General features: G+C 46.8%; 1 protein-coding gene across 8 annotated transcripts in view; it reads left to right on the top strand.

Annotated features, from left to right (window-relative positions):
* NTM (neurotrimin) overlaps positions 1-24,058 on the top strand; it is a 680,565-nt gene extending 656,507 nt beyond the window's left edge. For 4 of the 8 annotated variants that reach the window (XM_073320725.1, XM_073320731.1, XM_073320724.1 and 1 more), the window contains 4 exons: positions 1,187-1,338; positions 5,373-5,408; positions 17,016-17,048; positions 22,299-24,058. In XM_073320725.1, coding sequence (XP_073176826.1) covers positions 1,187-1,338; positions 5,373-5,408; positions 17,016-17,048; positions 22,299-22,399 — 322 coding nt within the window. In that variant the 3' untranslated portion in view covers positions 22,400-24,058. The remainder of the gene's footprint in view (positions 1-1,186; positions 1,339-5,372; positions 5,409-17,015; positions 17,049-22,298) is intronic. The other 4 variants (XR_012155901.1, XM_073320726.1, XM_073320728.1 and 1 more) reach the window with 4 other exon arrangements.
* The last annotated feature ends 3,495 nt before the right edge of the window (positions 24,059-27,553 follow it).

A 27,553-nucleotide genomic window follows, 5' to 3' on the forward strand; every position in this document is an offset into this window, starting at 1 on the left:
TGTAGCACCTCAGCACTGTCCCTTGAAAGCGATGCCAGCTCCTCCCATCTCTGTGAGTCCCTGCCAGACCGTTTCATCCATCCAACATGATGTCCCAGGCCTCTTCCTCCCACTATACAATCCTCACTCAGTTTCCTCCAGCTCCATCTACCTCTCTCCGGTCTCCCCTCTGTGAAGGTCTTTGCAGGCACCAGGGAGCTCAGCAGCATGTTTGCAGAACCCCAAACCACAACTCCACTCAGACCAAGACCGCTGTGGGTCTGCTCTCTGATGTGCCCTTGAAAGCATGCCTGGATTTATCTGCAGTGCCGGGGCCCAGTGGACACACTGCCAGGGGTTCCCCCAGAGGCCTGGGGGGATAGATTTTAAGGAGAAAGGGGGTCAGGAGAACTCATTAGGGAGGCGTGAAGGAAGCAGTCCATGGAGCAGGAGGTTAGGCCACCTGTTGGGGTTGTCAGATTTGGAAGGGAACAAGGGGATCATTTTTAAGGCGGAGGGGAGGGGAGAGGAGTATAATGCTGGCATGGAGGGAAGAAGCAGAGAAGAACAGGGGAAACCCCAAAGTGCTTTCGGACTCATCCAAACAGGATCTTAATACCTAGCACATGTTCAGACGGCTCAGTCCCTACATGCCAGAGGACTGGAGCCGTGCCAAGGTCATGTGCTTATTTCTCATATATGGACAAGTCTAAAACAGGCCCCGGAGGCTGTCCTTTTGCTGGTAAAGAGTTGCTGTTCCCACATGGTGATCATCGCCACCTATGCTGGGAGATTTGCAAGCCCCAAGACTGTTCTGCCATGGTGGCTGCTCTGCTTATCTGCGGATACTTCTTGTTCTAGCTCAGCCCTGAGGCAGTCTGAGTGTGGTCTGGCGGATAAGGCAGAGGATGGGACTCGAGACTCCGGTCCCAGCTCTGCCACTGACCTGTTCTGTGACCTAGGGCCATTCATTTCATCTCTCTTTTTCCCCACCTACCCTTTGTCTGTTTAAATATAAGCTCTTCAGGTCAAGGAATGTCTCCCTCTCTTTGTCCAGTATGGTGGAGCTCTGATCTCAGGTGGGTTCCCTAGGTTTTACTGCAATACGGATAAGAGCCCAGGGCATAGTTAGCAGCCCCTTGCTCTGACCATGTCTTCCATTCTGAAGGTGTTACCATGTTCCTTTCCCCTTCTCCCCTTGCCTCAGGCTGGTAGAAGGACAGAAAGGGGTGAAAGTTGAAAGCAAAGCCTTCTTCTCCAGACTGACCTTCTTCAACGTCTCCGAGCAGGATTACGGGAACTACACCTGCGTGGCCTCCAACAAGCTAGGAAATACCAACGTCAGCATCATCCTGTACGGTAAGTAGGGCCAGGTGCAGGGTGGGGAGAAGTGAGTAGGGAGAAGCCAATGCTAGGGGGAGGGGATGGAAGGATGTAAACCCTCAGGGGTTGTTTTTTCTGGGTGTTGCTAACAGACAGGGCTGCCTCAGTGTGGAAACTCCATTCTGGAGAAGTGGAGATGTCATCAGATGGGATGCGTATTTCTTATCGATTGTTTCTGCTTTGGTAGGGTTCTGCAGTTGCAAGGGGCAGATCATGCATGCTCAGCTGTTATTCCCAGGTATAGTGGGACCAGGAGCAAGGTGGGCTACGCTACCAGTGTAACACCTTGCAGATGAGTGGCCTCTTCTCCGGGCAAAAGGAAATCCAGTCTCCATGCTTGTTTCACCCCAGTTTCTTCCACTCATGCCCTTCAGTTCTGACTTGTTGGAAACCATTCCCCCAGAACTTCATCCTCCATGTTTGTTCATTCCTGGGTTTCCCCAAATCCTGCTGTCCCAGTATGCCCCCAGCGCTGACCTGGGAGGGACCTCCTGCATTGGGAGAGGAAGTCTTCTCCATCTCCATGCAACCCTGGATTTGTCCACACGCTACTTTCTCCTTCCTCTCCTTGAAATCCCTTCCTTGATTTGCTCTCGTCCTTTGTCTCTTACCCTATAAACTTCTCAGAATTGACCTAAGAGCTGGCCAGCTGAGAGCTCCTAAATCAGAACAACTGTCACCCCACAAACAACCTAGGCTTGATTGAAGTTGGACATTAAGATCTGAAAGGGCTTTGTGAGAGTGAGTGAAACCTGTTTTGGCTGAAATAAACCCACCTACCTCATTGCCCCAAACACCTAATGCATGTTTCATAAGAGTTGGATGAAATTTTGATAGCCCCTCACCCGCATTATGTCCCCATGTTCATGGCACCTCAACGCTTCAAAACAGGTCCAGACTAGGGAATACAAAAAATGGCAAAATAGCCAGTTTGTGTTGTGTTTTTAGCCTGATCAGAAGGAATCAGGAAGCCTGCAAGAAAGTTTGTCCAGTTTCTCACTACCAGACTCAGGTTTGAATATGGCAAGGTCCAAGGGTGTTCTCGGCCAAGCTTTGCTTTGAAACTTGGAAGCATTGCAAAATTTGGATCCAGATCTGGTTAGGGATTCCAATCACCCCTGAAGTTTGATATTTACCGAGCTGGGACTTGGAGCCTATCTCTAGTTTTCAAGGTAATAAACTACAGGAGCACCCTTCAGGTGTGCGGCAGTCGGCCAGGTGGGGTCATGTGTCTGCAGCTTCGCACAGAGCCGTGAAAAGCTACAGTAACCGAGCCTGAATCTAGGCAGCACTTGCTTTGTTGCAAACCTGAATCTCAAGATTGTTTTGCTGAGATACATGGAATTTTCAGCCAGCCACAGCCACAAACCAGATAGACTTGGGCTGACTCCTGGATATATGCAGGAGACTTTGTGGTTTCTCATGTTTTGAACTTAAACCTTGGCCAGTTTGGCTGAGTTTCCATTTGTGTTTTTGGGTCTGTCAAATCCCAAACTCCAGGGACCCAAACCCAGATTGGATCCAGATTTGAATTTGCGCAAGTCCATGGGAGCGGGATGGACTGTATGATCCTTATGACAGAGACATAACCCAGTAAGGAAGTTCTAGTCCTGATCTGCTGTGCATGACTCCAGAGCATAAAGGACCCACACCACTCTGTCATTGTGTGTCAGCTTCCAGGTCACATTTTCTGTTACTGCAGCAGAAAAAAACAATAGAAAGATGACTTTGCCGGAGGGAGGGAGCAGGATGGGGAGTTCCGCGCCCTTATCTGGGAGACGTTTTCTCCACATGTCAGAGCTACGATTAGAGTGATGCATCCGTCTGACACCACTCACAGTCGGGGAGGACATAATTGCTCAACACATTTGTCACGCGTCTCACTGCTATGGCAGTCAGTGGTGTTGGAGCCTGTACTGCTGATCAGGAACCGAATGGGGAGCAAAGGTTTTATCACCCCCTTCCCAGATTCCCCCACCCCCAATTCCAGCCCACACCCATAGCCAGCTGTCCCTCCATTGCATTAGCAGCACCGGTATCCCCATACCATGGGCTGAACCTCATCTTATTATCCGGGCTGACCTGTGAACATCACGAACTCCGCCCCTGCTAATGATGTCATTGTCTCCTAGTAACTAGCGACTGCTAATAGCAGAGGGAGATTTTTTTAAAAAAATAAAGGGACAGAAATCCAGACAGTGTGGGAGCGGGACAAAATAGGCGGTGGAGCAGAAGGGATTTTTGGGTGGCTTCATTTCGGGGCATCTCATTTTCAGAGGGGCTGAGCACTTCCCCTTTGAAAGTCAGCTACCTCGACGTGTCTGAAGCCGAGCGTCCGCAAAACTCAAGGAATGCAAAATTAGGCGCCACTGTTGAGCCTGTGGCTCTCCTCTCCCACCTCGGCCTCAGGTTACCCATCTGTAAAATGGCTGCAGAATGTTAAGCCTGTCCTGGATGTGCAGGTGGCAGCAGCCTGCTCTGGAAAGAATGTCTCAGCTTCCCTTGTGGTTTCTGCTGGGGTTAGGGCGGCTTTATTTTTCTGTGGGGGTTTCGGAGGCGCTTCACCAAAGGAATCTGGGAGCAGGAGGTACTGGATTGCCCATTGCCTGGAAAGCCTCCCCCCCATATCCCTATTTCAGGCAAGCAATGCCCACTTTTTGTTCATTGACTCCTTTATAGCCCAAGTTTCAGCCACTTTCCACCACCATTACCTCATCCACTTGCAGATTATCCCCATTATGGGGGACCCCTGCCTCAGCTTTCCCCCAGGCCACCTTCCCCCTTAACGCCCACCCCTGGGGTCACCCTGTCCTTTGGGGAACCTTCCAGGGCCCCCTCACTTTGTGCTGGGCTGCTGAGGAACTGGTCTGAGAGCATGAGCCAGGCCATGGCTGATTGGTTAACACTGCTGCAAACCACACTGTTATTGGCCGGGGGGAGGAGGGGGGTGGAACAATGGAATGTACTGAGTCAGCTTTTCCAGTCAATCATGAGTCAGGCCGTGCTGACGTGAACTGTGGGGTGGTTATGAGGTTGGATTTACTGGTGTTGGAAATCATGGGATGAAAAGCAAAGCGTCTTAGAGCTTTAAAACCCCTTCTGTGCTGCTCAGCTTCCTGCCCTGCAGGAGGCGTTCCTCTGAGTAACACTCAGTTCCTGTAAAAAGACACACCCTACCTGTCGAACAGGTGAGATTGTAACATACTAGGGCCCCAGTCCTGCAGGTGAGTCTGTGTAGGTGCAGGGATTGACCTGCCTGGATAAGTCGGGACCTAGAACTGTATATAACATCCCTGCAGCTACCCAGTCTTTGTCATGCTTCACCATGCACAATCTCTAGTACCTATTGTATAATACAGCCTTGCAAAATTCTGTGTGCCCAGGGGTGGGGACTTTATTTTGGTGGGCGAATAACATATTGTTAGCTTTTCATTTTCATTGTGGTAACAAGGACAAGCATGGAGATTTTGTGATTGGGCCGGTACATTTCCAGAGAGGCACTTTGGTCTAGTGGACAGTGCACTGGACTGGGAGTCAGGAGACCTGGAGCTCTGCCACTGACCTACTATGTGTCCTGGGGCAAGTCTTTCCCCATGTCTGTACCTCTGGTTCTCTCTCCTGTCATTTGTCTATTTCAATGGTAAGCTCTTTGGGGAGGGGATGATCTCTCACAATGTGTTTTTACAGTGCCTGAGGCAGTGGGGCCCTGGTCTTGGCTGGCGCCTTCAGGCATTCCTGTAATAATAATCTCCCTTTTGCAAGGCTGCCATGAGGTTATTTATTATTTTAAACTCATGGAAACCTCATTCCTGCAATTTCCCATGATTCATTTCGCTCACTTCAGAAAGAGTCTGCTGCGCCCCGGCCCCGCCCTCCAACCTTTTAAAGCCCCCCCACACACACACACACACCTCTTATTTACACGTCAGAGTGTTTGCGGAGTGGTATGTGAACTATAACGATTTTTTTTTTTGTCATTTTTCTCTTCCGTCGTTTCCTCCCCGGTTTAGAAATAAGTGAGCCCACAAGCTCAACCTTGTTCCAAGGTCAGTATCGCTCTTGCTGTGTGTCACATCTGCTGTCCTTTACCTGCCTTTAATCTCTGCCTGCTCTCACATTCCCTGTTTCACTGTCTGACAACATGCATGGAGGCCAGTACCACTTCCTGGAGGGCAGCCAGAGATGATGCAGGTAGACGGGCTGTGACTGGTCACCTGGAATTTGTCTCCATAAATAGCATGGCTTGAACTCGACACGCTTGTCCTGTCGACCCAGAATTCCTTCCGGGGGTGGGGGGTGCAAAATGTGGTTCCACTTCATTTCTTCCTGGAGCTTGCGCCCAGACTCCTTGTCCTCGTGCAATCTTCTCCTTCAAAAGGTTGTAACTAGGGTCTCTTCAAGCTGGCCCCAGGGATCCAGTCCCAGTTCTTCTCCTTATTCTGAATGATGCCGTGTGAAACATCCCCCTGGATCCTAATGCAGATATTGGACCCAATCCTGCAAGGTACTGAGCTCCAGCTGCTCCCATTGAATGTGCAATGGAAGTTGAGAGCGCCTGATAGCAGAACAAACAGTCGGGCCTTTGAGAACTATAGGGGAGACATTAATGGAAACTCCTTGTCTTGAGGGGATTTGCTGTGCCCACATCTGCATTGGGGTTGTAGGCTCAAGGGGCCATTGTTCTTGCAGTCCTTCTTATGGCGCAGTGCCGCTTGGCTTCTGAACACACCGAAGGACTGTAGGGTCTTAGTCATGCTGCTCCCATGAGGATGAATGGGGATTCTGTGGCTGAGTGCTCAAACACTACACTAATTGTTGCAGAGGAGGCTGGGATGAGGGATGTGCAGCGATAAGGCATCCTGCAATTGCTGGAGACCCTGGCTCAGGAGCATTCTTAGACCTTGCTGGGAATCCAGTGCAAAGTCAGATCAATGCACCAGATCTCTGGACAGGGGAAGGCTAAAGGAGAGCTGGCTTTAGGATTCAGGGAACCTCTACTGTGGTTATTCTCAGAGGGTCCCCAACCTTTTAATCTCCCCTTTTCTCATGCAGTCTCCTCTGTTCATGGTCAGGACAGGGTGTGGAAGATTTCCTCCCTGCTCTAGAACTGGCCTCCTCCAGATCAGAAATTGCACTGGTCTTTTCCCTGCCGGCTCCGGCTGAAACAGAGCACCCAGGCAGCAACAGCCCTCTGAGTGCTGCAGTTATTTTGGGAGGGACTGTTCGGCGAACGGAATCCCCCTTGGCTTTTTCTTTGACAGCTCCCAAATGACAGCTGCTGGCTAAGAGCATCTCACCATTAACCCTCTGAGGTAGGGCCTGAGCAGACCAGCTACACAGGGGGATACCAAGGGGCACTGTGTGGCTTGCTCTGCGGGAGAGAGACTACATGCATGATAGTTTAGTGCAGAAGGGGAAATAGCATCAGGTGGAAGTAAAAGAGAACCAGCTGTAGGAGTGAGTATCCTCCCAGTGGGGTACATGGACAGCCTTGCCAGTCAGAGCTAAAAGAAAATATCCGTGAAGGAGTCCAGTAATTCCTGCCAGTCCTCCTACATGCCTGGCACCTTCGTTTATGATACAGTCAAGATCACGAAAGGAAGGGATGGGGAAAAAATCACCCTTACTCCATGGAGTTCTTAAAAAAATAAAAGACTCCGTAGCAATACTGGTTTGTTTATCTGCATCCCCCTTCCCCTCACAGTGTCAACAGAGACAAGGTCGCCTCACGCCCACATGTGGACGCGTTTATTAACTCATCCCTTCATCCTGTTTTGTTTCTCTTCCTTTTCTGTTTATCTCTTGCATGCCAACGCCCGCATCTCTCCTCTTCGTGCCTCCCTCCATTCTGCCGTGTAAGTACCCCCAGCACTAACAACTCACCTTCATTCTACTAAACTCCTTAGAGTTCTGTAAAAAAGGGAAGTTGGGAGTTGTTGGGCAGACAAAAACAATGCCTTGTCCCAGAAGCCAACCAGCTAATGCACAGAGATGTGACAGATGCATGTGCAGGCATGGCGGTAGAGTAGATACAGGCTGAGATATGGCAGATGGAGACAGGTAAAGAATTGGGATGCTTTAGATGGGTGAACACAATTGCTAATGGGTTGTGAATAGGTGTAGGTGGGTTGCGACTAGCCATATTGCTAAATGACAAGTATCAGAGGGGTAGCCATGTTAGTCAGTATACACAAAAACAACAAGGAGTCTGGGGGCACCTTAAAGACTAACAGATTTATTTGAGCATAAGCTTTCGTGGGTAAAAACCCCACTTCTTCAGATGCATCTGAAGAAGTGGGGTTTGTGTTGTTTTTATTGCTAAATGAGACAGGTGTGGGCAGTCCTAGCTAGATCCCGGCTAGATGGGAGTGGAGACCTTGGGCTGAGAAAGTTCGCAGTATGGAAAAGGTTGAGAACCACTAAAAGAGATGGATGAATGAGACAGCCGTGGACACCGTGAATGGTTTGTATAAGTTGGCAGATAGGAGCAGTAGATAGATATCATAGATGTATGTGACATATATACATACTGATGCGGGGAGAGAGGCGGGATGAGGGGCGGATGATTGCAATACACAGACAGATGGATACCGGAGGTAGAAATTGTTAAGACTGTTTACAGATGACTCAGCTCTGCAGAGAGAACAGGGTTAACATCTCAAAGTCCTGGTAACTGTTTATAACCGTTTGAGCTTCTCAGAAGGTGGCTATTGCACAGAGATTGGAACCTGGTCCCTCTTGGATGGCTTGTGGGTATATTTGCCAGCCATTTGTCCTCTCCAGTGAGGTCATGAGCTCTGTGTCTCAGTGGCATGCAGAATCACTCAGCCTGCTTTTGTGACACAAAGAAAGAAGCTGGCTTAAGCTGCTGTGCCACGGGCTTTGGCAGCTTTGATCTCCAGGCGCCACAAGTCTCTGCCACATGAGCATTCCCTTTGACCACAGTAGGATTTGGAGACACGTCCCAATAAAAGGCTGTGTTGGACACTCTGGGCCAGATCCATTCCTGGAGTAACTCCACTGCCTTCAATGGAATCAAACAGGGATGAAGTTCACCCAATAGAAATAGAAATCAGCAAACCTGAGGGGGTTTAGCTCTAATCTTACCAGAGTCTGACGGCAGAGTTGACTAGACCCTTCCAGAATGATTTGTTGAATTGCTCCGAAGGCAGTAAGGTTTTATGAAGTGGATAGGATCATTGGGCCTGATTCACCGCTCAGATACCCCAGGTTGACACTGTGCTGTATCAGATCCAGTGTGTTTGCTGTGGTGAAGCTTGGGGAGTTGAAGGTGGGGTGTTCTCTGTTGCAGACGCTTGCCATGGAATTGGTTCCCCCCAGAAATACTGAGCCTGGCCACACTTAGAACTTGGGCCAGATGCACCTCTTTGCTCGGGTCTTCCTAGGAGGTCAGGCACTAGAATCTCTGATCACCCAGCCTGCTGCTTAGGAGTCATTGCCTTTCAGCTTATCCATGTTCTTGTCACAGATACGCCACTTGGGAAAGAGGGTGAGCCAGAAATCCACCTGTGCTCACTTGAAACACAACCCCCATGTGTGTTGAGACTCTGAGAGCCAGGGCACACAAGCTGATAACAGAGGGACTGCCACTCCAGGGACAGACTGGTGTTCCATTGAATCTTCTGTCCTTTCTCAGGACTGGTCTACACTGGGAACCTACGTCGGCACAGCTACGTCTCTCAGGCATGTGAAAAACCCACGCCCCTGAGAGATGTAGTTAAGCCAGTCCAACCCCCAGTTCTTTTGTTGACCTCGCTCCTGCCTCTTGGGGGAGGTGGATTACCTGTGCTGACGGGAGGCCCACTGCATAGGTGGTGTTTACACTGAAGTACTATGGAGGCAGGGCTGCAAGCAGTTTAAGTGCTGGATGCTTCAAAGGAAATCACAGTGCATCTTCCTGCAATAATATCCCCATCGGGGTGGGTGTCTCCCTGCTCCCAGCTAGCGACTGGTTTATGGCCTGAAGCATCAGGACTTACCGGGGCCGTACCCTGATATCAGTACCCTGATATATCTTCTTCAAGGTCCCTGGAGGTACTGTACAAGTAAAGGTACTTGATGGGAGATTTTCACTCTGCCATGCTCCACGCCTCCCCTTTCCATGCACACAGACCATCGGGCCGGGAGCTTGGGGGAATGCACAATAGCATCTTGGCTCTGAGCCGCTCTCTCTCACTTGGAGTGTTCTCTGAAGGACCGTTCACAGCAGCCTGAGCCACGCTGCTGCTGTCTTACCGCCTCGCTCAGTCCCCATGGAGTCTTTTATCCCCCAGGCATTAAGCTGGCTTTTGATGGTATCAGCGCTTGGTAAAAGGTCAGCTGATTAACGACTCACAGCGATCATCAAGCCAATTTAATAGTGCATATGGGACTGGAGTAAAACTTCTGACATCACAAGGGAACGATTGTGAAAAGAAGTGGTTATCAAAGACAGGCTCAGCATCCCCTGAGGATTAAGGGGAGTCACTTAGGAGCTGGACTGCCAGTTTGCAGCACTTATAGCCATAGCATGTGCCAGAAAATTTGCCGAGCTTTCTGCTATAAAGCAGCATCTTCTGGGTTTTGTGTGTGTGTGCTACCCCGAACTGCAACTCTTTCTGCATGGAATCAGCAAGATCAGCAAAAAGCTGTTGATTGCAGGAGTGGCAGGAGATCAGGAGGTTGTTTGTCCTTTTCTTCACCCTGCTAGAAAAGCAAGATCACATGATCATGTCGCTGGACATGTTGAGTTGCTTGAATGTCATGTCCATCTAGCCTTCTTCCAGGACAGGAAGGGTCATGCATGCTGGGTCCTATGGTGGCACCGTGACATAAGCATGATTCCTGTCTGCAAATGGAAAAAAAGCTGGGATTGAACAGGAATTGCAGATTAAACTAACACACTGCGGGCAGGGCGGGATTCTTCCGTAAAACCAAATGCTCTGAGGTGATGCCTCATAGCCTGGCAGAGAGCATGGCTGGGTTCCCATCACCATCTGTGAGGGCCTTTGCCTTATGGGTGATTTTTCAAAATGTTTTATGGGTGTGCAGAACAGGGCAGGCGGTTCATTCCCCATGCTGGCCCTACATAGGTACCAGCTTTTTCTTTCCCACATCAGTGAAAAGAGAACATCTTATCTCTGGAGGCTGACCCTATGTCCTAAGAGCCCCTCTGTGAACATCAGAATGCCTGCCCCCCCAAACCCTCGACAGTCAGTGAAGCAGTTCCAGAAGGGAGGCTTCTTGGGAAATGAGGGACCTCTGTGATCCCAGGGTTTTCATGTGCCACTCATCAGAGCTGCATGTGGTCCTGTTGCCCACCCCCAGACAGTAGGATCCATCAGTACTTCAAAGGCATAAAAGAAGCAAGTGCAAGTGACATAATTAGAAGTAGGAATGGTGATTGCTATAGCACTAATCTCTCAGTAAAACTGTCTTTTCATAGGCTCACTGTGGAAGGGACCTCAGTAGGTCATCTAGTCCAGTCCCCTGCACTGAGGCAGGACTAAGTATTTTTTAGACCATCCCTGACAGGTACTTGTCTAACCTGTTCTTAAAAAATCTCCAGTGATGGAGATTCCACAGCCTCCCTAGGTAATTTGTTCCAGTGCTTAACTACCGTTACAGTTAGGAAGTTTTTGTCATGTCTAAATCCCCCTCACTGCAATTTAAGTCTATTATTTTGTGTCCTCTCCTCACTTTTCTCTTTATAACAACTTTTTACATTCTTGAAGACAGTTATCACTTCCCTACTCAGTCTTCTCTTCTCCAGACTAAACAAACCCAGTTTTTTTCAGTCTTCCCTCGTAGGTCATGTTTTCTAGACCTTTCATCATTTTTTGCTGCTCTCCTCTGGACTTTTTTCAATTTGTCCACATCTTTGTCAAAGTTTAGTGCCTAGAATTGGACACAGTACTCCAGTGAAGGCCTGATCAGGGCTGAGCGGAGTGGAAGGATTACTTGCTTACAATGCTCTTGCTAATACATCCCAGAATGATGTTCACTTTTTTTCCAGCTGTATGACATTGGTGGCTCATATTTAATTTGTGATCCACTCTCGAATTCTTTTCGCAGTATTCCTTTCTAAGCAGTCATTTCCTGTTTTGTATTTCTGCAGTTGATTGTTCCTTTCTATTTTGCATTTGTCCTTATTGAATTCCAGCCTATTTATTTCAGACCATTCCTCCAGTTTTTCAAGATCATTTTGAATTCTAATTTTCTTCAAACCTCATTCCTAAATCTTCTGGCTTTGTGGATTTCATTCTGGAGAGGACTTGACTTCTGTGGCCTTTGGATCAGGCTCTGGAGAAGAGAATTCCCTTTATCCACTATAATGATGCCCTTTTGTCCACTTCATTCGAGGTCACCTTTTCCTTGCTTCAGCAACGGCCAAGCTAGGTTGGATCCATCTCCCTGTCCTTCCACTTGCCAGTGGACATAGAGGTTTTGAGTCCTGGTTTCAGGTTTGGTTACAAAAGACTTGCACAGCGCCCTTTGGAGAGGGATAGAATAGGGCCCATTCAAGAAAAAACTTGGTCAGCCTAACAGACTTTAAGCCCACAAAGTGATAAGCACCATTTAGAACCTGGGAAATGGTCTTCGTTTTAATTTTGTCAATGTGGCACAGTGGGTGTTTCTGAGGCACTTGATGGAGGTGGCCATCTCTCTGCAAAGAGATTTGATTTTTGAAAATAGGTATTCAATCCTTAGAAAGGTTTCAGAGTAACAGCCGTGTTAGTCTGTATTCGCAAAAAGAAAAGGAGTACTTGTGGCACCTTAGAGACTAACCAATTTATTTGAGCATGCGCTTTCGTGAGCTACAGCTCACTTCATCGGATGCATACTGTGGAAACTGCAGAAGACATTATATGCACAGAGACCATAAAACAATACCTCCTCCCACCCCACTCTCCTGCTGGGAGGTATTGTTTTATGGTCTCTGTGCATATAATGTCTTCTGCAGTTTCCACAGTATGCATCCGATGAAGTGAGCTGTAGCTCACAAAAGCTCATGCTCAAATAAATTGGTTAGTCTCTAAGGTGCCACAAGTACTCCTTTTCTTTTTGCGAATCCTTAGAAGGGAATTCTAAACTAGCTTCCAAACAGAGATAGGTCTGATGATGTAGTTTAGTCAGCAGTATTTCCAGGAGTGCATGGTTCAATCCAGAACATAGATAGACCCTGTATGGTGACGCTAGGCACTGCAGGCTGTGTTTCGTTACTCTAGTGGGCCGAGAGAACTGTAGGAACTTCTCCATATCCAGTAGCCCCTGTAAACGATCAACTTCATATTTATCACAAGCTAGTCCTTTCTCTTCTCTGCCATGAGGGATATTACAGCTCCAAAGCCTCAGACTCATGGAAGTTTGGATCCAAGTCTGAACTGTGCATCTGTGCCTATCTCTATTGTGATTGTGGTTTTTTTAACCAGCATAAAAATAATTCTCGCATTACTGAGTGTTTTTTAAAAAAAATGTTTGCTGTTTAAATTGTAAGCTGTCGCAGCCTCTCCCTTACCAGGCTTTCAGGCTAATCAGTGTCACAAATGACCCAGCTTTTTCAGTAAGATGGACACCTCCAGCACTGGTTCTGAAAGGCCAATTGTAATTAAATGTTTGTCTGTCTGTCTGTGGCTGTTAAATGCATGTTTCCTGGTCTATTCATCCTAAGACATGCTCCTTACCTGTGCACTGTTGGGCTGAAACTTACCCAGGGTTGACACAGAATTTGGATTAAATATCCTGGCAGAGGGGCCACATGGCAGACAGTCCACTAGTTGGGCAAGGTTTCATTTGGAAAAAAGTGGCCACAACTTCCCTTGCACTTGGGATGGGGAAAGATTGTAAGGATCTTTCGGCAAAGCGAGCATTAGTGGTCTACCTGGGGGCAGGAGTTATGCTGATTCAACCCATCCCCCCATCAAACTCCGCCAGCAGGTCTCTGGTCAACTGAAAGCTGTCTTCCCGGGATAGTGGTGCACCGGGCCATGTTTATGCAGAGAAGCTCCATATGCATGTCTTTCTGTGCCAGGTTTATGGGATCTGCCCTCAGGCAGCTGGGTTGAACGAAACAGGTGTTGATATACTTCATGCATTGCTTCTGTAAAATCCCACAGTGACTAGCCATGCAGGGATGAATTGGAGACACCGGGCTGAAAATGCATGGTAAAGTCTTGACCGCCCCATTTGATTAAAAACCACATGGGGCCAATCGGGAAGCCCTTAACTAGGTCAATCTCCCACTGAATGGGTGAGGGCAGCAGGAAAGAGAGGTTGACCTTGTGTTTAAGGCACTAAACTGGAACTCAAGAGACCTAGGTTCTGATGCTTGCTCTGCTGGACTCACTGTGTGACTGTGATCTGGTAACTTAAGATGATTTTTTCAAAGCTTTTTGTCCCTCTAATAAACTCTTCTTAAATAGCTCCCAATTTTTATTCACATTTATCTGTTTAATTTTTTTCCTCCCCAAAATTTTGCTCATTATTTTCTTCAGCTTTGGAAAATTGGCCCTTTTGAAGCACCAGGTATATATATTACTGTTCGGGACTGTCCACTTTTTGCCCATATTGAATATAATCAGTTCTGATCACTGATCCCTAGGCAACCACTAACTTCCAGTTCAATGATTAATTCATCTGTACCCATCATAATGAGGTCCAAAATAGAGTTACCTTGGGTTGGGTGCAATACCTTTGTGTTAGAAAATTATCATCTAGAATTTGTAGACGCTCTAATGATGCTTTATTACTGGCGGCATGAAACCAGCAGCCTATGCCTCCCCAACTGAAGTCTCCCAGAACAACACAATTTTTCTTTCCACTCTTTACAGACAGGTGGTTAAGAAGTAACTCGCCATGCTCACTGGTATGATTCAGAGGCTGGTAACATAACAGTACCCTCTCTGGGCATTGGTAGCTAGCACACTGATCCATATGCATTCAAAATCCTATGGCTCTGTGTTATCAATAGCTCTAAAACAAGTAACGATGTCTTTAATATAGAGTGCCATGCCCTCACTTCTTTTCCCACAGTCATCCACAGCTGTGCAAAGTGGGTATGAACACTCCCGGATCAGAACGGTAGTGTTTTAAAACCACTTTGCATAATTGTAAATGACTATACAAGGTGTAAGGCAGTAGAGAATTGGGCCCATAGAGAAGTAGGTTACTCTCTGAGTAGCCTTACTCACATGAATCTGATCCTTAATCATTTTGGCCATAAAATCTATTTACTGACTGCTACAAACAGGGTTAGGGATCCTGGCTTATTTTGTGGCTAATCTTGAATAAATCTATTCCACCAAAAAAGAGGCAATTGTTTTTTTTTTTATTTAACATACAGTACAGGGCATCCCACTTTATTCAATCGCTAATTTGATTCGTTCTTTAATTTATCAAGACCTCTGGAACCAAATCTTTTTTATTATTATTAATAAAACCCCTAAAACCTCAATTTCCACCCTTTATTGTGATCAATGTTGATTGCTTTAGGCAGGTATTATTAGATAATTCTCTCTAGAAAGTCGCAATTAATAAGGATGGGGCAAACATTCTGCATGGGAGAGAGAAAGAAAGAGCCCAAGGGAACTCCCAAGAATAAAATAAAAGACAAGTGCAAATTCAAGGCACATTATTTAGACATTCTGGGCCAAACTCAACCCTGATGTAACTCCACTGTTGCACCGTCAGTGAATGTCTCTGTCACGTTGAAGGGCCAGAGCCTCAAATGGTGTAAATTAGTGGGTCACTCTTAAGTTTTATTACAGATCTTGCCGTATGCTTTGCCAGCTGTGATGGCCAGGTCTGTAATTAAATCAGATTCTTATTTAAGGTTAGATTTTGCAACCATGAGTCACACTGCTGAGAACTGGCATGAGTCGTCTCATTAAAGTCAATGGGCCAACGCTTAATTTAAAGGATAGGAATGGGCTTGATTGAAATCAGAGGTGGGAGCTAAGGCTGGCAGTTTCTGAAGTGGCCACTGCTTTTTGGGCACCTCTGATTTCGGGTGCCCTGTTTCAGATTTTCCAAATGGCTGAGCACCCCACGTCTCCAGATGAAATCAATGGGTGCTCAGGACCGCTGAAAAATCAGTGCCTCAGCAGCACCCAGAATCAGTGACTCCTTTGGCAAAAGTTGGCCTGAATATCTAACTTAAGGGCCAGATCCGGCCAGATCTGGATTTACACCAGCTGAGGATCTGGCCCTAGATGTTGTTTTAAGAGTAAATGATAATAATACTTTGCATTTGCAGTGCTTTGCGTATGTAAAACGGCCTATAAATATTAACTAAATGAATTCCCCCCCATGAGTGAGGTATTTACCAATCCTACTTTATAGATGAGGAAACTGAGGCAGAGAGGTGCTGTGCCTTGCATAAGGGATGGTAGCATCTTGAGTCAGTGGCCAAGCTGGGTTGAGATCTCGGGACATGCTGACTCCAACCGCTAGGCTCATTTCTCCTAATCGCAATTGCCCCTTCCCTCCCAATAGTTGACTGGTAATCCCAGATGTTATTGCGTGCTGGTAACACCATCAGAGGAAAGGCCTGTACATGCAGAAATGTGAAGTTCCTTGTGCTGCAGGTTGCTCTTTGCACTCTGCCTGTCTGATTCTGAGCCTCATCGTTGTCCCTTGCACATGGAGAAGAAGGCTGGCAGCAGGCTGTGGAGGACTCACTCAATGCAATCCCAGCTCAGACCATTCAGAACTCATTTTTGTCCGAGCCAAGATAAACCCTACACCGCCACCTTTGGCTTCTCTCCGTTGTTCTTCAATTCCGCAAGGTTTAGTGTGGGATCAAGGTACTGCCTTAGCGTTTCTAGGCGGATTATGAAGGCCACTTTGCTGGTCTTCTCTGCATTCTCAACAGGAGCCTAACACTGCAATACAATCCTTCCCACCAATCGCCTGCACCTACGTCAACTGAAACTAGTAAGACCCAGCATTAGTGAGGATAATGCTGTGTCCTGGGCCTTCAGTTAGCACACAGGGACTCATCACTGCAGTAAAGAACAGGCAGGTTTCTTGGATACAGTCGGCATGGCTGGCCGTCTGCCTGAAATCCCCCGAAGTGTCCTCCTCCTGCAAGCACTGATCTTGTTTACGACATGGGATGGGGCTGTCTCCTTCCCAGGATTGCTAGCCAGAACAGGGAAGGCAGGACATTGATACTAGCCTTTGGAGATGGGCTTGACCCAAATCCCCTGTGCTTTAGGCGAGTTCGGATCCTGATCCAGTCTTTGCAAACAACCCCACCTGTAATGGGACAAATAATCCACCCTCTGAGCTTGGAGAATATTAGGGAAATAACCCTAAACTCTCGGTCAGAACTCTGTGGCTGGTTCTCCCCTGCCTTGTAGCCATCAATTCACCCTTGTGCAAAAGGAACATCTAATGCTACCAGATCTGTGGGGTTGTGCTTTGCACTCCCTTTGCACAGGGATAGATGACGACACAAGGTGCAAGCCAGTGGGGAAATCAGGCCCGGCAAGACTCAGACCTATCTCGAATAATACTAGTAACAGCCACCTCGACGTTAGTGGGGGAGTCAGACGCTGTCCAGGCTGCTCAGTAGGGGGAAGAATCAGCTGAACTGTCTTTAAACATCGTTTTCCGTTCACCTTAACCATGACTTGTTCTTTAATTTTTAGAAGAGACAACTACAGCCCTGACACCCTGGAAAGGTCAGTACATGTGCTCCCCAAACGGTGAATGCTCCCCCAAACTCTGGTTTCCCTGCTGCCGCCAGCCCCTCTGCTTCTGCTGCCCCTTGTTTTCCCGTGGCTGCACTAAAACCAAGGGATCGGCTGAGCGGAAGTCACGATCTCTTGTCCCGCAAACCACCGAGAGCACCAATGCAACTAACTTCCTCGTTGCACCCCTGCTTTGTGGGGACTGCTGCAGCTCACCCATTAATGCTTGCAGGGTTCTAATTCAGTAGCATTAGAATTAGGAGCAAGAAATGCACCTGTGATGAGGTGTAGCCATCCTTGTGTCCGGAATCCTGCAGCCTGTCCTTTCTTGTAGCCTAACATGCTATAGAGACCTTCTTTACACAGCCTTTTCCTCTGGATGCTGTGCAGCTCCCTGCCTAGCTCTCCCTACCTTGCTCTCGCTCTCTTTCTGTCCCCTTTTGCTGTGGCAAATATCAGGAGTATTTTCTCGTCTGATTCACTGGGTTTCAGAGAAAATTTGTCTCATTCGAGGTCCTTATTCCTCCCAGATGTTTTCAGCGGATAATTGATGCTTGTAACATTTCTGTAGGACACTACAGGGTTTGATAATTGGCCTCTTTGGACTGTCACATGTTTCTCTAATGAGCTGGAAGTAATGAATGCATGAGACCTGGAGAGCAGTCACAGCCTGGCCTCCTTATCAGCTGCACTGCTCCGGACACAGGAGTGCCAGCAAGGGCTCCATTATTATCCACCCACAGCGCTTGGCTCCCTCCAGAGCTTGATCCGAAATTTCATCAGGTTCAGCCCAGGTTTCAGGCACCTGATGCTTTCAGCTCTCCAGGATGCTGGGTCCAACTTTGTTATGATAACCCCAGTTGACCCTCCGGTGCTGGCCAACATGGCTTTTCTTTTGAGTGGAGTGGACAACAGGTAAAAGAAGTGAAGTCTGTTTAGCCACAGAAAAAAGAGCATGTTAAAAAAAAAAAAAAGACAGGAATAGCTACACCTTTCTCTGGCGCCAGAGGGCGTCAAGACAAATGCACACCAGCAGCCAGAAACGTTCAGCATCCAATGTGCACCCAGCATGCTCAGCTCTTCAGAAAAGCTGACCACTTATTTTGGTGCCTAAAGAGGGCGAAGGCAAGTTCTTTTGAAAACCTGGTCAGAAATATCCCAATGGGAGCTGCTGGGACATTGTGGGGAAATCCGGCCCCAGTCATGGGTGCTGAGTAGGATTGGTTGAAAATTTTCTGTTAAAACTGTTTTCCTATGGAAAATTGGGGTTTTGACTAAACGGGACTTTTTTTTTCTTGGGAAGTGTCTGCTTTTGTGGAAAATTTCAATTTATCACTGAAAAACAAAATGCCTGAACATGGAAATGTTTTCATTTGGAAATGCTGCTTCTGTGGTGCCTTAGGGGAGTTAGAGTCTAGTTGACTCATGTCCCCATTCTTCCCTTTGAGCTAGACTTCCTGTCCAGACTGCATCTCCCATGGCTGGGGACTCCCATAATTCACAGCTTGTGATGCATCCCGGCGGATGTAGTCTGACCAGGGAGCCTGGTCTATTGAGGGAAATGGGAACAAGGCACACTAACTACAACTTCCATGAGGCACTTCAGCAGCATGGAAGTTTAAAGACTGCTAGTGAATAGCAGTGTCAAGTCTGCATTGAGTCCTGTCCACTCTTGGTCCCATCTGGGGGGAGATATAAACCCTTTATGCTTTACTAGCATGTCTTCTTTTGCATGAGATGTGGAACAGAACTCCTGACTACTTCTTAAAAGTCGCATGACTGTTTCACGAGCATAGGGATTTTAATTATGTTATACAGGAGGTCAGAGTAGATGGGCACAGTGGGCCCTGCTGGCCTTGGAATCTATGAACTGTGGTTTCCCGTTCCAGTTCCCCTGTTTACCTATCATTCTTGCTGCCATTTCAATTGAATGGGAGAATTCTTCATTTCCTGTATCAGGTAGCTGTGCAAAGTTGCTGTGAACTTTTGAAAGGTTGTTTAAGGGAGGTGGATGCTTTGCAGTGATGGGGAAGAGATCCCTGTCTATATAAAGTTTGGAGTAGTTTGGAAAGTTTGCCAAGCACTTTTCACTCATTGGCTGGAAGGTGTTGTATAAACATCAGCCATTGGGCCAATTTTAGTTACTCGGTGAGGAAGCTTTGAGTTCCTTCTCCCCCTCTAGTCTGACTGGGCTATGCAATCATCTTCTCTTGCACAGCAGATACTCTGCCATTCCTCCTCCCAGCTAGTGTTGTAAAGTGGGTATGGCTGGGGGAACGGAGCCTGGCTGGGAAAAAGGCAGTGTGACCCAGACATCTCTGCTCTCCAAGCAATCGTCAGTTGCTGGTATAGCCTCTTAGGCCCATAAGCAACTGGTGCCAGTGAGAGCAGCCCCAAAATCAGAGGAGCCTAAATGTGATTTAAAGGCAACTTTGCATCCCCACTCCACAGCAGTTACTCCAATAACAGCTGAGGATCTGTCCCATTAACTTTCTCAGGTTCAGTAGGACTTCCTGCTCCTGCTACTAAGTGTCAGGAAATCTTCCCCATCAGTCATCTCATTAGGAAACATTTTCATCTTGATTTTGGGATCTTTTCAGTGTATTCAGCTGCCTTGTCATTTCTTTATGTTTTAAACAGCACAATTATTATTATTATGATGGTAGAGCCTAGGACTTTAGGAGAATTGGGGAGATAACGGCATGAAACTAATTAGTTATCGAGTTAAAATCTGTCCTCACTTCCATCCCTTCTAACTCCATCAAGTGCAGAATTCGTCCCTTCACTTAAGAGTTTGCAGCTTTTAATTTGTGTCTTTCTTTTAGTTATCGTTATTATTGTCTGAGCTGAACAAATAGTGACTCCCAAGAACGGCAAACTTTACAGACATTAACTAACCCTCGCAACACCTCAAGGTGGTAGGGAAGTATTGCTATCCCATTTATACAGACGGGAAAACTGAGGAAGGGATCACAGGCTGAGTTTTCAAAAGTGGCCATTGATTTTGGAATCAGTGGTCTCCTTTGAACCTTTTGGACTGTGTGACTGGCACAAGGCCATGGAGGGGAAGAATCAGCTTCAGAGCTCAGGTTTGAATGCAAGAATCCTTGGTGTCTAGTCCCATGTCCAATCCACAAGGCCAGTCCCATCTCTGAGGCTTCCATTGCATGTATGTTAACTTGTTTGGTAGAACTCAGCTGGAAGAATGTGGCTCATGGTTTTACACTATGGAAGAGTGGCCTCTGAGAGAGGAACAGAATAATATATCCCTCGCAGCCATGTTCCTCCATCCCTTTCCTCTCATTTGGGGTTCTCTGGTTCATTGGGCAAAGGGGGAAATTATCAATAAGCAAGAAACTTGGAGCCCAGGAGATCTTGTTAATCATAAAGATGGACAAAAATTATTGTTGGTTTTTTGGCAGAACACATCTTCTAACAACAGGTCAGGTCTTATCTCCATGAAAACTTCCATAGTGCCATGGGGAAGTGAGACAAGTAAAACAGGAATGTATAGGAGTGACAAGGCAACAGAACCTGGGGCTAAAACAGGGACCTCTGGGGATTGTTTGGGGTATGGGCCTTTATGTCTTCTCTGCTTAATCATCATGTCCCTTTGCCTGCTTCAGAAATCACTCTGCTACTATTGAAAATCTGGACATAGAATAGCTGCTTTTATATTCTTGTTGCATTTCATGTGCACTTCCCTACCAACTGTGGAAGACACACCACAGAGGCCCAAGGACACTAAATAAGTGCTCACACGATTAACTTTGCCAACAAACAGGAAAGGAGGTGGAAAGAAACAAGATTACATGAGCCCAGCAAGTGGCATCTTTTCCTCTTTTTGCCACATCGTGTCCAACCTCTGAGTGCTCAGCTCAGTTCTGCACGAAGTTCTCAGCTGGATGTAATTTTTCTCCAGCAAAAAAAGAGAGAGAAATCAGCCTCAAAGATTGGTGGCTTGAATCAGAGTTCATTCTTGACATTTTGCCTGTTATAAAATCCATGTGAAGGGCACACCTGCAAGCACATTTTCCCGGTTGTACGTGTGAAAGACACGCCCGCACACAGCTGCTTCTCCAGGTTTGCAGGACACGTCTAGGAACACACCTGCCTTCCCACCTCCAAATCTGACACAGGGCTCATGGTCCTTTGGGTACCAACATATTCATATACCACCCAACTCCCATCCATAAGTCAACACACACAGCTGGCTCCTGGAGTTTTGTTGAAGTCAAGCACAAGCCATGGGATGTTCGCAGAAGTGAGCCCTTAATTGGATTTGTGAAAGACAGAAATGCCCAGACCATCTACCTTAATGGTTGTCAGTTTTGTGCCACAGATGATGTTCGTCTACTAAAACGTGTAGTTAGGATGAGCTATCCCCCATCAGCCTTCCTTTTGCATAGGAGAGATTAAAAATAAATAAATAAAATAAGTGGGTTGCCATGAGTACTAGGAACGCTTGTGATGTGCTGTGGTGTAAATGAGACCAACAGGCTGAAACTAAGAAAGAGGAAATTGAGACTGAACATCAGAAGTTCCTTACCAGTAGGATGCATTAGGCTGTGGAATAGCTTCTTCATGGGAAGGGCTAGAAGCACCATGGTTTGAGGTTTCTAGAACTGGAGTGGAGAAGGCAGGTAAAAAAATGTGTTGTAGGTAGAAACCTGCATTGTCCTTCAGGAGATGGAGTGGAGGATCCAGTAGGGTTTCCATCTTAGAGGTCTTGGGCAAAGATTTTTCAGAAGAGACTATAGATTTTGGGTGCTCAACCTGAAACACTTGAAAGGTCCCTGAAAGAGGGTACTTAGCACTTTCTTTCCGGCCTCAATGGGTGTGTCTACACTGCAACTAGACACCTGTGGCTGACCTGTACTGGTTAACTCCGACTGGAGCTAAGGGCTGCATAGGTGTTTGAGCTCAGGCTGCATCCCAAACTCTGGGACCCTCCCACTTTGCAGGGTCCTAGAGCCTGGGCGCCAGCCCAAGCCTGAACATCTACATGACAATTCAACCACCCCACAGGCCCGAATCAGCTGGCACGGGCCAGCCGTGGGTTTTTAATTGCAGACTAGACATACCCTTTAAGTCATTTCAGGGTGGGCATCCAAAGACTGACATGCCCCAGATTACTTTTGCAGACATTGCCCTATGTTTCTATGAATTAACCAGGGCTAATTTGTTTATTTCTTGACTCTTCTGACTAACACCTTCGGATTTTTCCCTCCTCCTTTGCAGGCCCCGGAGCAGTGCATGATGGGAACAACGGCACGTCAAGAAGAGCTGGCTGCATTGGGCTGCTTCCCCTCCTGCTGTTGCATCTGCTCCTCAAGTTTTGACCCAAGTGCAGATTCTGCGGAGTAGCGACAACCACAGCAACAAGAAGAAGAAAAAGTATAACATTTAAAAAAGAAAAATAAGCGTTATAATAAAGAGAAAATCTGAGGGGGAGAGAGAGGGGGGAAAAAAGGGAATTTTGAAAAAAAAAAAATCCAGTTTTTTCTCACTGAAGTTTTGACACAGCTGAATCTTTTTCTTTCTTTCTCTGTTTTCCTTTGCTTTCTGCAACGGACAAGTGTGCCGGTACCAAGGACCAACCAGTACATTTGGCTGAACGGCCCCCCCACCACATCCCCCATTCCAAGGCAGCTGGCTCGGTTATTTCTTTCCGCTCAACTCTCCCACACGGATGATTACGGAGTCGGCCGCTCCAGCACATGCATATACAGACGCACAAGCCCTTTTCTTTTTTTTTTGAGATTTTCCCTCCCTTTCATGGACTGTGCTGCCATTCGTGTTAGTATGAAACAAACAAGCAAAAATTGACGCCGCCAAGACACATGAAAAGGAACAAAGCAAACCGGTTGTTAAACATTTCTTCATTCTGCTACACACGGACATCATGGAGAATGAGGGATCTGATTCATTCTTAATTTTATTAATTATATTTTCTGATATGAGCCTAGAACTGTTAGTTCATAAAAAACAACAAAACAAAACAAAAACAAAGAAAAAGAGAAGTATGTTAATGAAGCATTAAAAACAAAACAAGCAAATAGTGTTCTTCTTAACTAGGTGTGCAAAAGGTGGAATCTCATCTTGTCTTAGGGGTTTTGCAAAATTGATGTGAAGAGTCAACAAGTCCTGGGGGGGGGGGGGAGTGGTTTTACAAAAAATTCCTCCACCAGCGTTATTGAAATGTCATCCATCTCTCTGGTGTTTAACGCAGAAGATACTATGCTGTCTACATACTGTTTTGGAAACGGAAAAGGTGTGCTCACTGTAGGTTGAGTTGGATGGATATGCTTATTCTTTTTATGGGATATATACATATATATATATACACATATATATATTATTTTTTTGTTAGCGTTCTAGCCACATTATTTCTCAGCAGGGTCCTTCTTCTGCCATTCCTGCATGCTGTATATGGACTTAGCTGTGTATTGGTCTTCTTCTAAGAGATGATAGAGTCTATTGATGATTGTGTAATCAATTCCTGCCTATTATTTTGTCCCCTCCTTCCCTTGGGTTATTTACATGTTGGAGACACTTATTAAAAAACAACAACCAACCAACCAAACATAAAAGGAAAAGTGAAAGCTGCAGCGTCTCTTTGCAGGTTTGGCTATTCCAAGGGGAAACCGTGTATAACAAGAAGTATTCGTCATTCCTTCTTTTCTACACAGCCTGGGACGTTAACACAACAACACCGCAAACTAAAAAAGTCAACAGAAAAGAAACAAAAACCCGTCACCCACCTTTGATTTGGCCATTGGCTGGTTGTATGACACGTGTGTGGCTATGGGAGAAATTAACTTGCTTTATTATTTCGTTTCCTTCTTGGTGGACAAAACTGAAGAAACGAGCTTCACATCGAGGTTCTGGGATAGCCCTATGGCCGGAGGCCCTCCGGTGTCCTTGACTTGTTTGGGAGGGACGAGAGGGGGAGGTTGTGTCTGACTATACATTAAAAAAATGTTCCGTGTTGCCGTTCAGCCTGGTTGTAGTACCTCATTGTGAAGCTTGGAGAATTGGTCATATCGGGGGGTGGGGGGGGAATCTGTGCTTGTATAATGTTTTCTTGTTTAATTCTTCAGTAAACGCCTGCTCTCCCCTGCAGGGGAGAAGTGAGTTTGAGAACAACGGCCCAGATCCTCAAAGGTATTTAGGCTCCTAATTCCCAATGGGTGTTAGGTGCCTAAAAAACCTTTGAGGATCTGGGCCGTCTAGCTCTGGAGTCCTGTGTGAGTCTGACGGAGGAGATGCAGTCTCTGAGGAGGAAGGGTGGCAGACAGATGACACAGGTCCTCATCCCTGCCTGATGGCTATTACATGCTTGTATGAATGCCTCACCGCTATGGATAATGTCCAGATGCAGCTGACATTTGGGGTGGGGTGGGGTGGGGGAATAAGGAGGAGAGAGGTAATGCTAAATAACAATAATTAACAACAACATGGCCAGCACTGCAGCATGGAATGAAGGAGGGAGAGCGAAAATCCCCTGATCCCGCTCAGTCCATCATAATAGGCTTTGAGTCTCAAAGCCCGCTGACGTCAGCTGAAAGACTCCCATTGACTTTACTGGCTTTGGATCAGTGAGTCTGGGGGTCTCTTGGAATAGACTGTTGGGGGCTGAGCCTGGGGACTGCTAGCAACTCTCACTTTCTACTCCCTCAGCATTTTGCAGGATCGGGCCTTTCATCGAATAGAGCAGGCTGCTCATGTCAGCCCCAGAAAGTTAAAGACAATACTGCAGAACCCTAAAATGGACTCTACTTTCAAAAGGTCCTGACCTACTGGGGAATGTCCTCCAGATTCCAATGCCCGTTAGTCATACTCTGTTGTCTTTTATTTTCAGGGGCTTCCTTGGTCTCTCTCTTCTTTAACAGCAGAATTACGGTTCAGCCTTAGGGCTGGATTCTGATCTCGTGTTCAGCTGTGCAAACCCACTGAAGCCAATGGAGCTGTGCCCAGATATGCCACCAAAGAATTTGACAGCGGGGATATGCCAAGTTTTCACTAGAGTAACTGAGAACAGGATCTGGCCCTCAGCAATTAAATGGCTGCTTTTTTTTTTACGGCCAGTGATCAAATTATCCTGTAATAGCTTCCTGAAGGGATCGGCATTGATCAAAAGAAAGGGTGGAAGCTGTCTTCCTGTTAGCACAAGTGACTGAGCTCCTGAGGTGCTGATCGAATTAGATGGAGGATCAAATTAACCAAGGGTTGAAGTAAGTGAAAGCAGCGGTTGAATCTAGGGGGATAAAATAGTGAACTGCACCATTCCATCCCCTGAGGAGAAAGATAAATACATTAGCATCTCCGTTTTGGTGAAACGTGAGTGGTCTGATGTCTGAGCTGTCCCACAAGGAGTAGTTAACCAGAGAGTGCTAATCCCAGAGGACATGCATATTCTTCCTGGTGCCTGGCCAGAGAAGGACACAGAAATAAAGCTGTGATGGTACACAAAACACAGGAGGAGAGAAATGGAGAAGGAGAATGTGATGGAAAAGGTGGGGATGGGGTTCATTTTAAATTGATGAGTGGATGCCAGAAGCAAAGCGGAATAAAATATTAATGATTAAAGGCTTTTTCTAAATGTGTAAGTAACAAAGCATTTGTTTCAACGGTCAGTTCTCTTCCCGCAGGGGCTTGGATTGGAGCCTCAACAGTCTAGGTGACAGGTTCAAACCCAGCATGCAGTCTGTGGAGAGTGAAAGCCCTTGGTCACGGGGAGGTGGTACAGACACCTGTCCCCATCACAGAAACCCCCAGCACCATTTGGTGCTTGTCAAGTGGTAATCTCCGCAGAGAAGCCAGAGTCTCAAGGGGACACAGAGAATGAACTCTCTGCTTTATCCCCAGACATGGTCTCTCACCAGGGCGTGACTGGAGCCTGTTCATGGAGCACTGCTGGGAAGCTGGCATCACTGATTTCTGTGCTCTGTGCATTCTTAAGGAAAATCAAAGGATATTAGCAAAAATATCCCGCCAAGTGTCTCTCTGTCAAGATCTTTTTTTTTCTAACCCTATTTCTGTAGGGATTCTCCCTGACTTTTCTGAGCCTTGTCTGTCATAGTTCTCTGTCCCTGGAAGTGAGCTGCAGCCGGGCTACTCCCTGCACCATGTAGCTGTGGGACTCAGGGACATTGGGTCGGTGTGGGAAGGGCGCACCTTACAAAGCTGGCTAACGGCTAGATCTCCAAATGTGATTGTCACCAGGGAATCCTCATCAAGCAGATGCATTTCTAGTGGGGTCCCGCAGGGATCAGTTCTTGGCCCTATGCTATTTAACATCTTTATCGAGGATCTGGAAGAAAACACATCACCACTGATGAAGTTTGCAGGTGACCCAGAAAATGGGGGAGAGAGAAATAATGAAGAGGACAGGTCACTGGTACAGAGTGAAGTGAATTGCTTGGTATGCTGGGTGCAAGCTGTGTGTGGTTTAATATGGCTAAATGTAAAAGTTTATAACTAGGGACAAAGAATATGGCCCTTGCTTAGAGGATGCAGGTGCTCTTTTTCAGTCAGAAAACTGAAAAACACAAAACAAAACAAAAAAACATCGGTGATGGTGGATAATCAGCTGAACACGAGTTCCCAGTGTGACACTGTGGCCCAAAGCACTCATCCTGGAATGCACAAGCAGGGGAAATCTCAAGTAGGTTATTTTACCTCTGTATTTGGTGCTGGTGTGACCACTGCTGGAATCCTGTGTCCAGTCTGGGTGCCCACAATTCAAGAAGGATGCGGACACATTAAAGAGGGTTCAGAGAAGAGCCACGAGAATGACTGAAGGATTAGAAAACCTGCTTGATAGTGATGAGAAGCAAGGAGCTCAATCTATTTAGTTTAACAAAGAGGAAGTTAAGGGGTGGCGTGACTACAGTCCGTAAGTACCTGCAGGGGGAACCGCTACCTGATAATGGGCTCTTCAATCTAACAGAGAAAAGCATAGCACGATGCAATGGCTGGAAGTTGAAGCTAGACAAATTCAGACTGGAAATAAGGTGTTGATTTCTAACAGTGAGAATAGTTAACCATTGGAACAATGCACCAAGGGTTGTATTGGATTCTCCATCATGAGCAATTTTTCAGTCAAGAGTGGCTGTTTTTTCTCAGGGCTCTATTCTAGGAATATTTCCAGGGAAGCCCTAAAGCCTGTGACAAGGTTGGACTAGATGGTCACAATCACCCTTTCTGACCTTGGAATCTAGGACTCTCTGAACTCCAGCTAGTCAATGAGAACAACTCCTGCAGCTTGGCCCTGGGCAGTGTTTCACTCCAAGTTGCATCAAAGGGAAGAGTAGTGGTGGACCTGCTCACCCTGCACCAGCTTGGGGAATAACTACCCAAGAACACAAGCCCAGCAGCTGGCTGAGTTCTGACTTGCTAGCCACTGTCTTTGCCTCCCTTTTGCTGCATTCAGTCTGCCTTTTCCATAGTTTGCCCCCCAAGTGTCCCGAGATTTTCTCCCTTCCATCTGG

The sequence above is a fragment of the Lepidochelys kempii genome, chromosome 22 (assembly GCF_965140265.1).
Source record: "Lepidochelys kempii isolate rLepKem1 chromosome 22, rLepKem1.hap2, whole genome shotgun sequence".
In the NCBI taxonomy this organism is placed as follows: Eukaryota; Metazoa; Chordata; order Testudines; family Cheloniidae; genus Lepidochelys; species Lepidochelys kempii.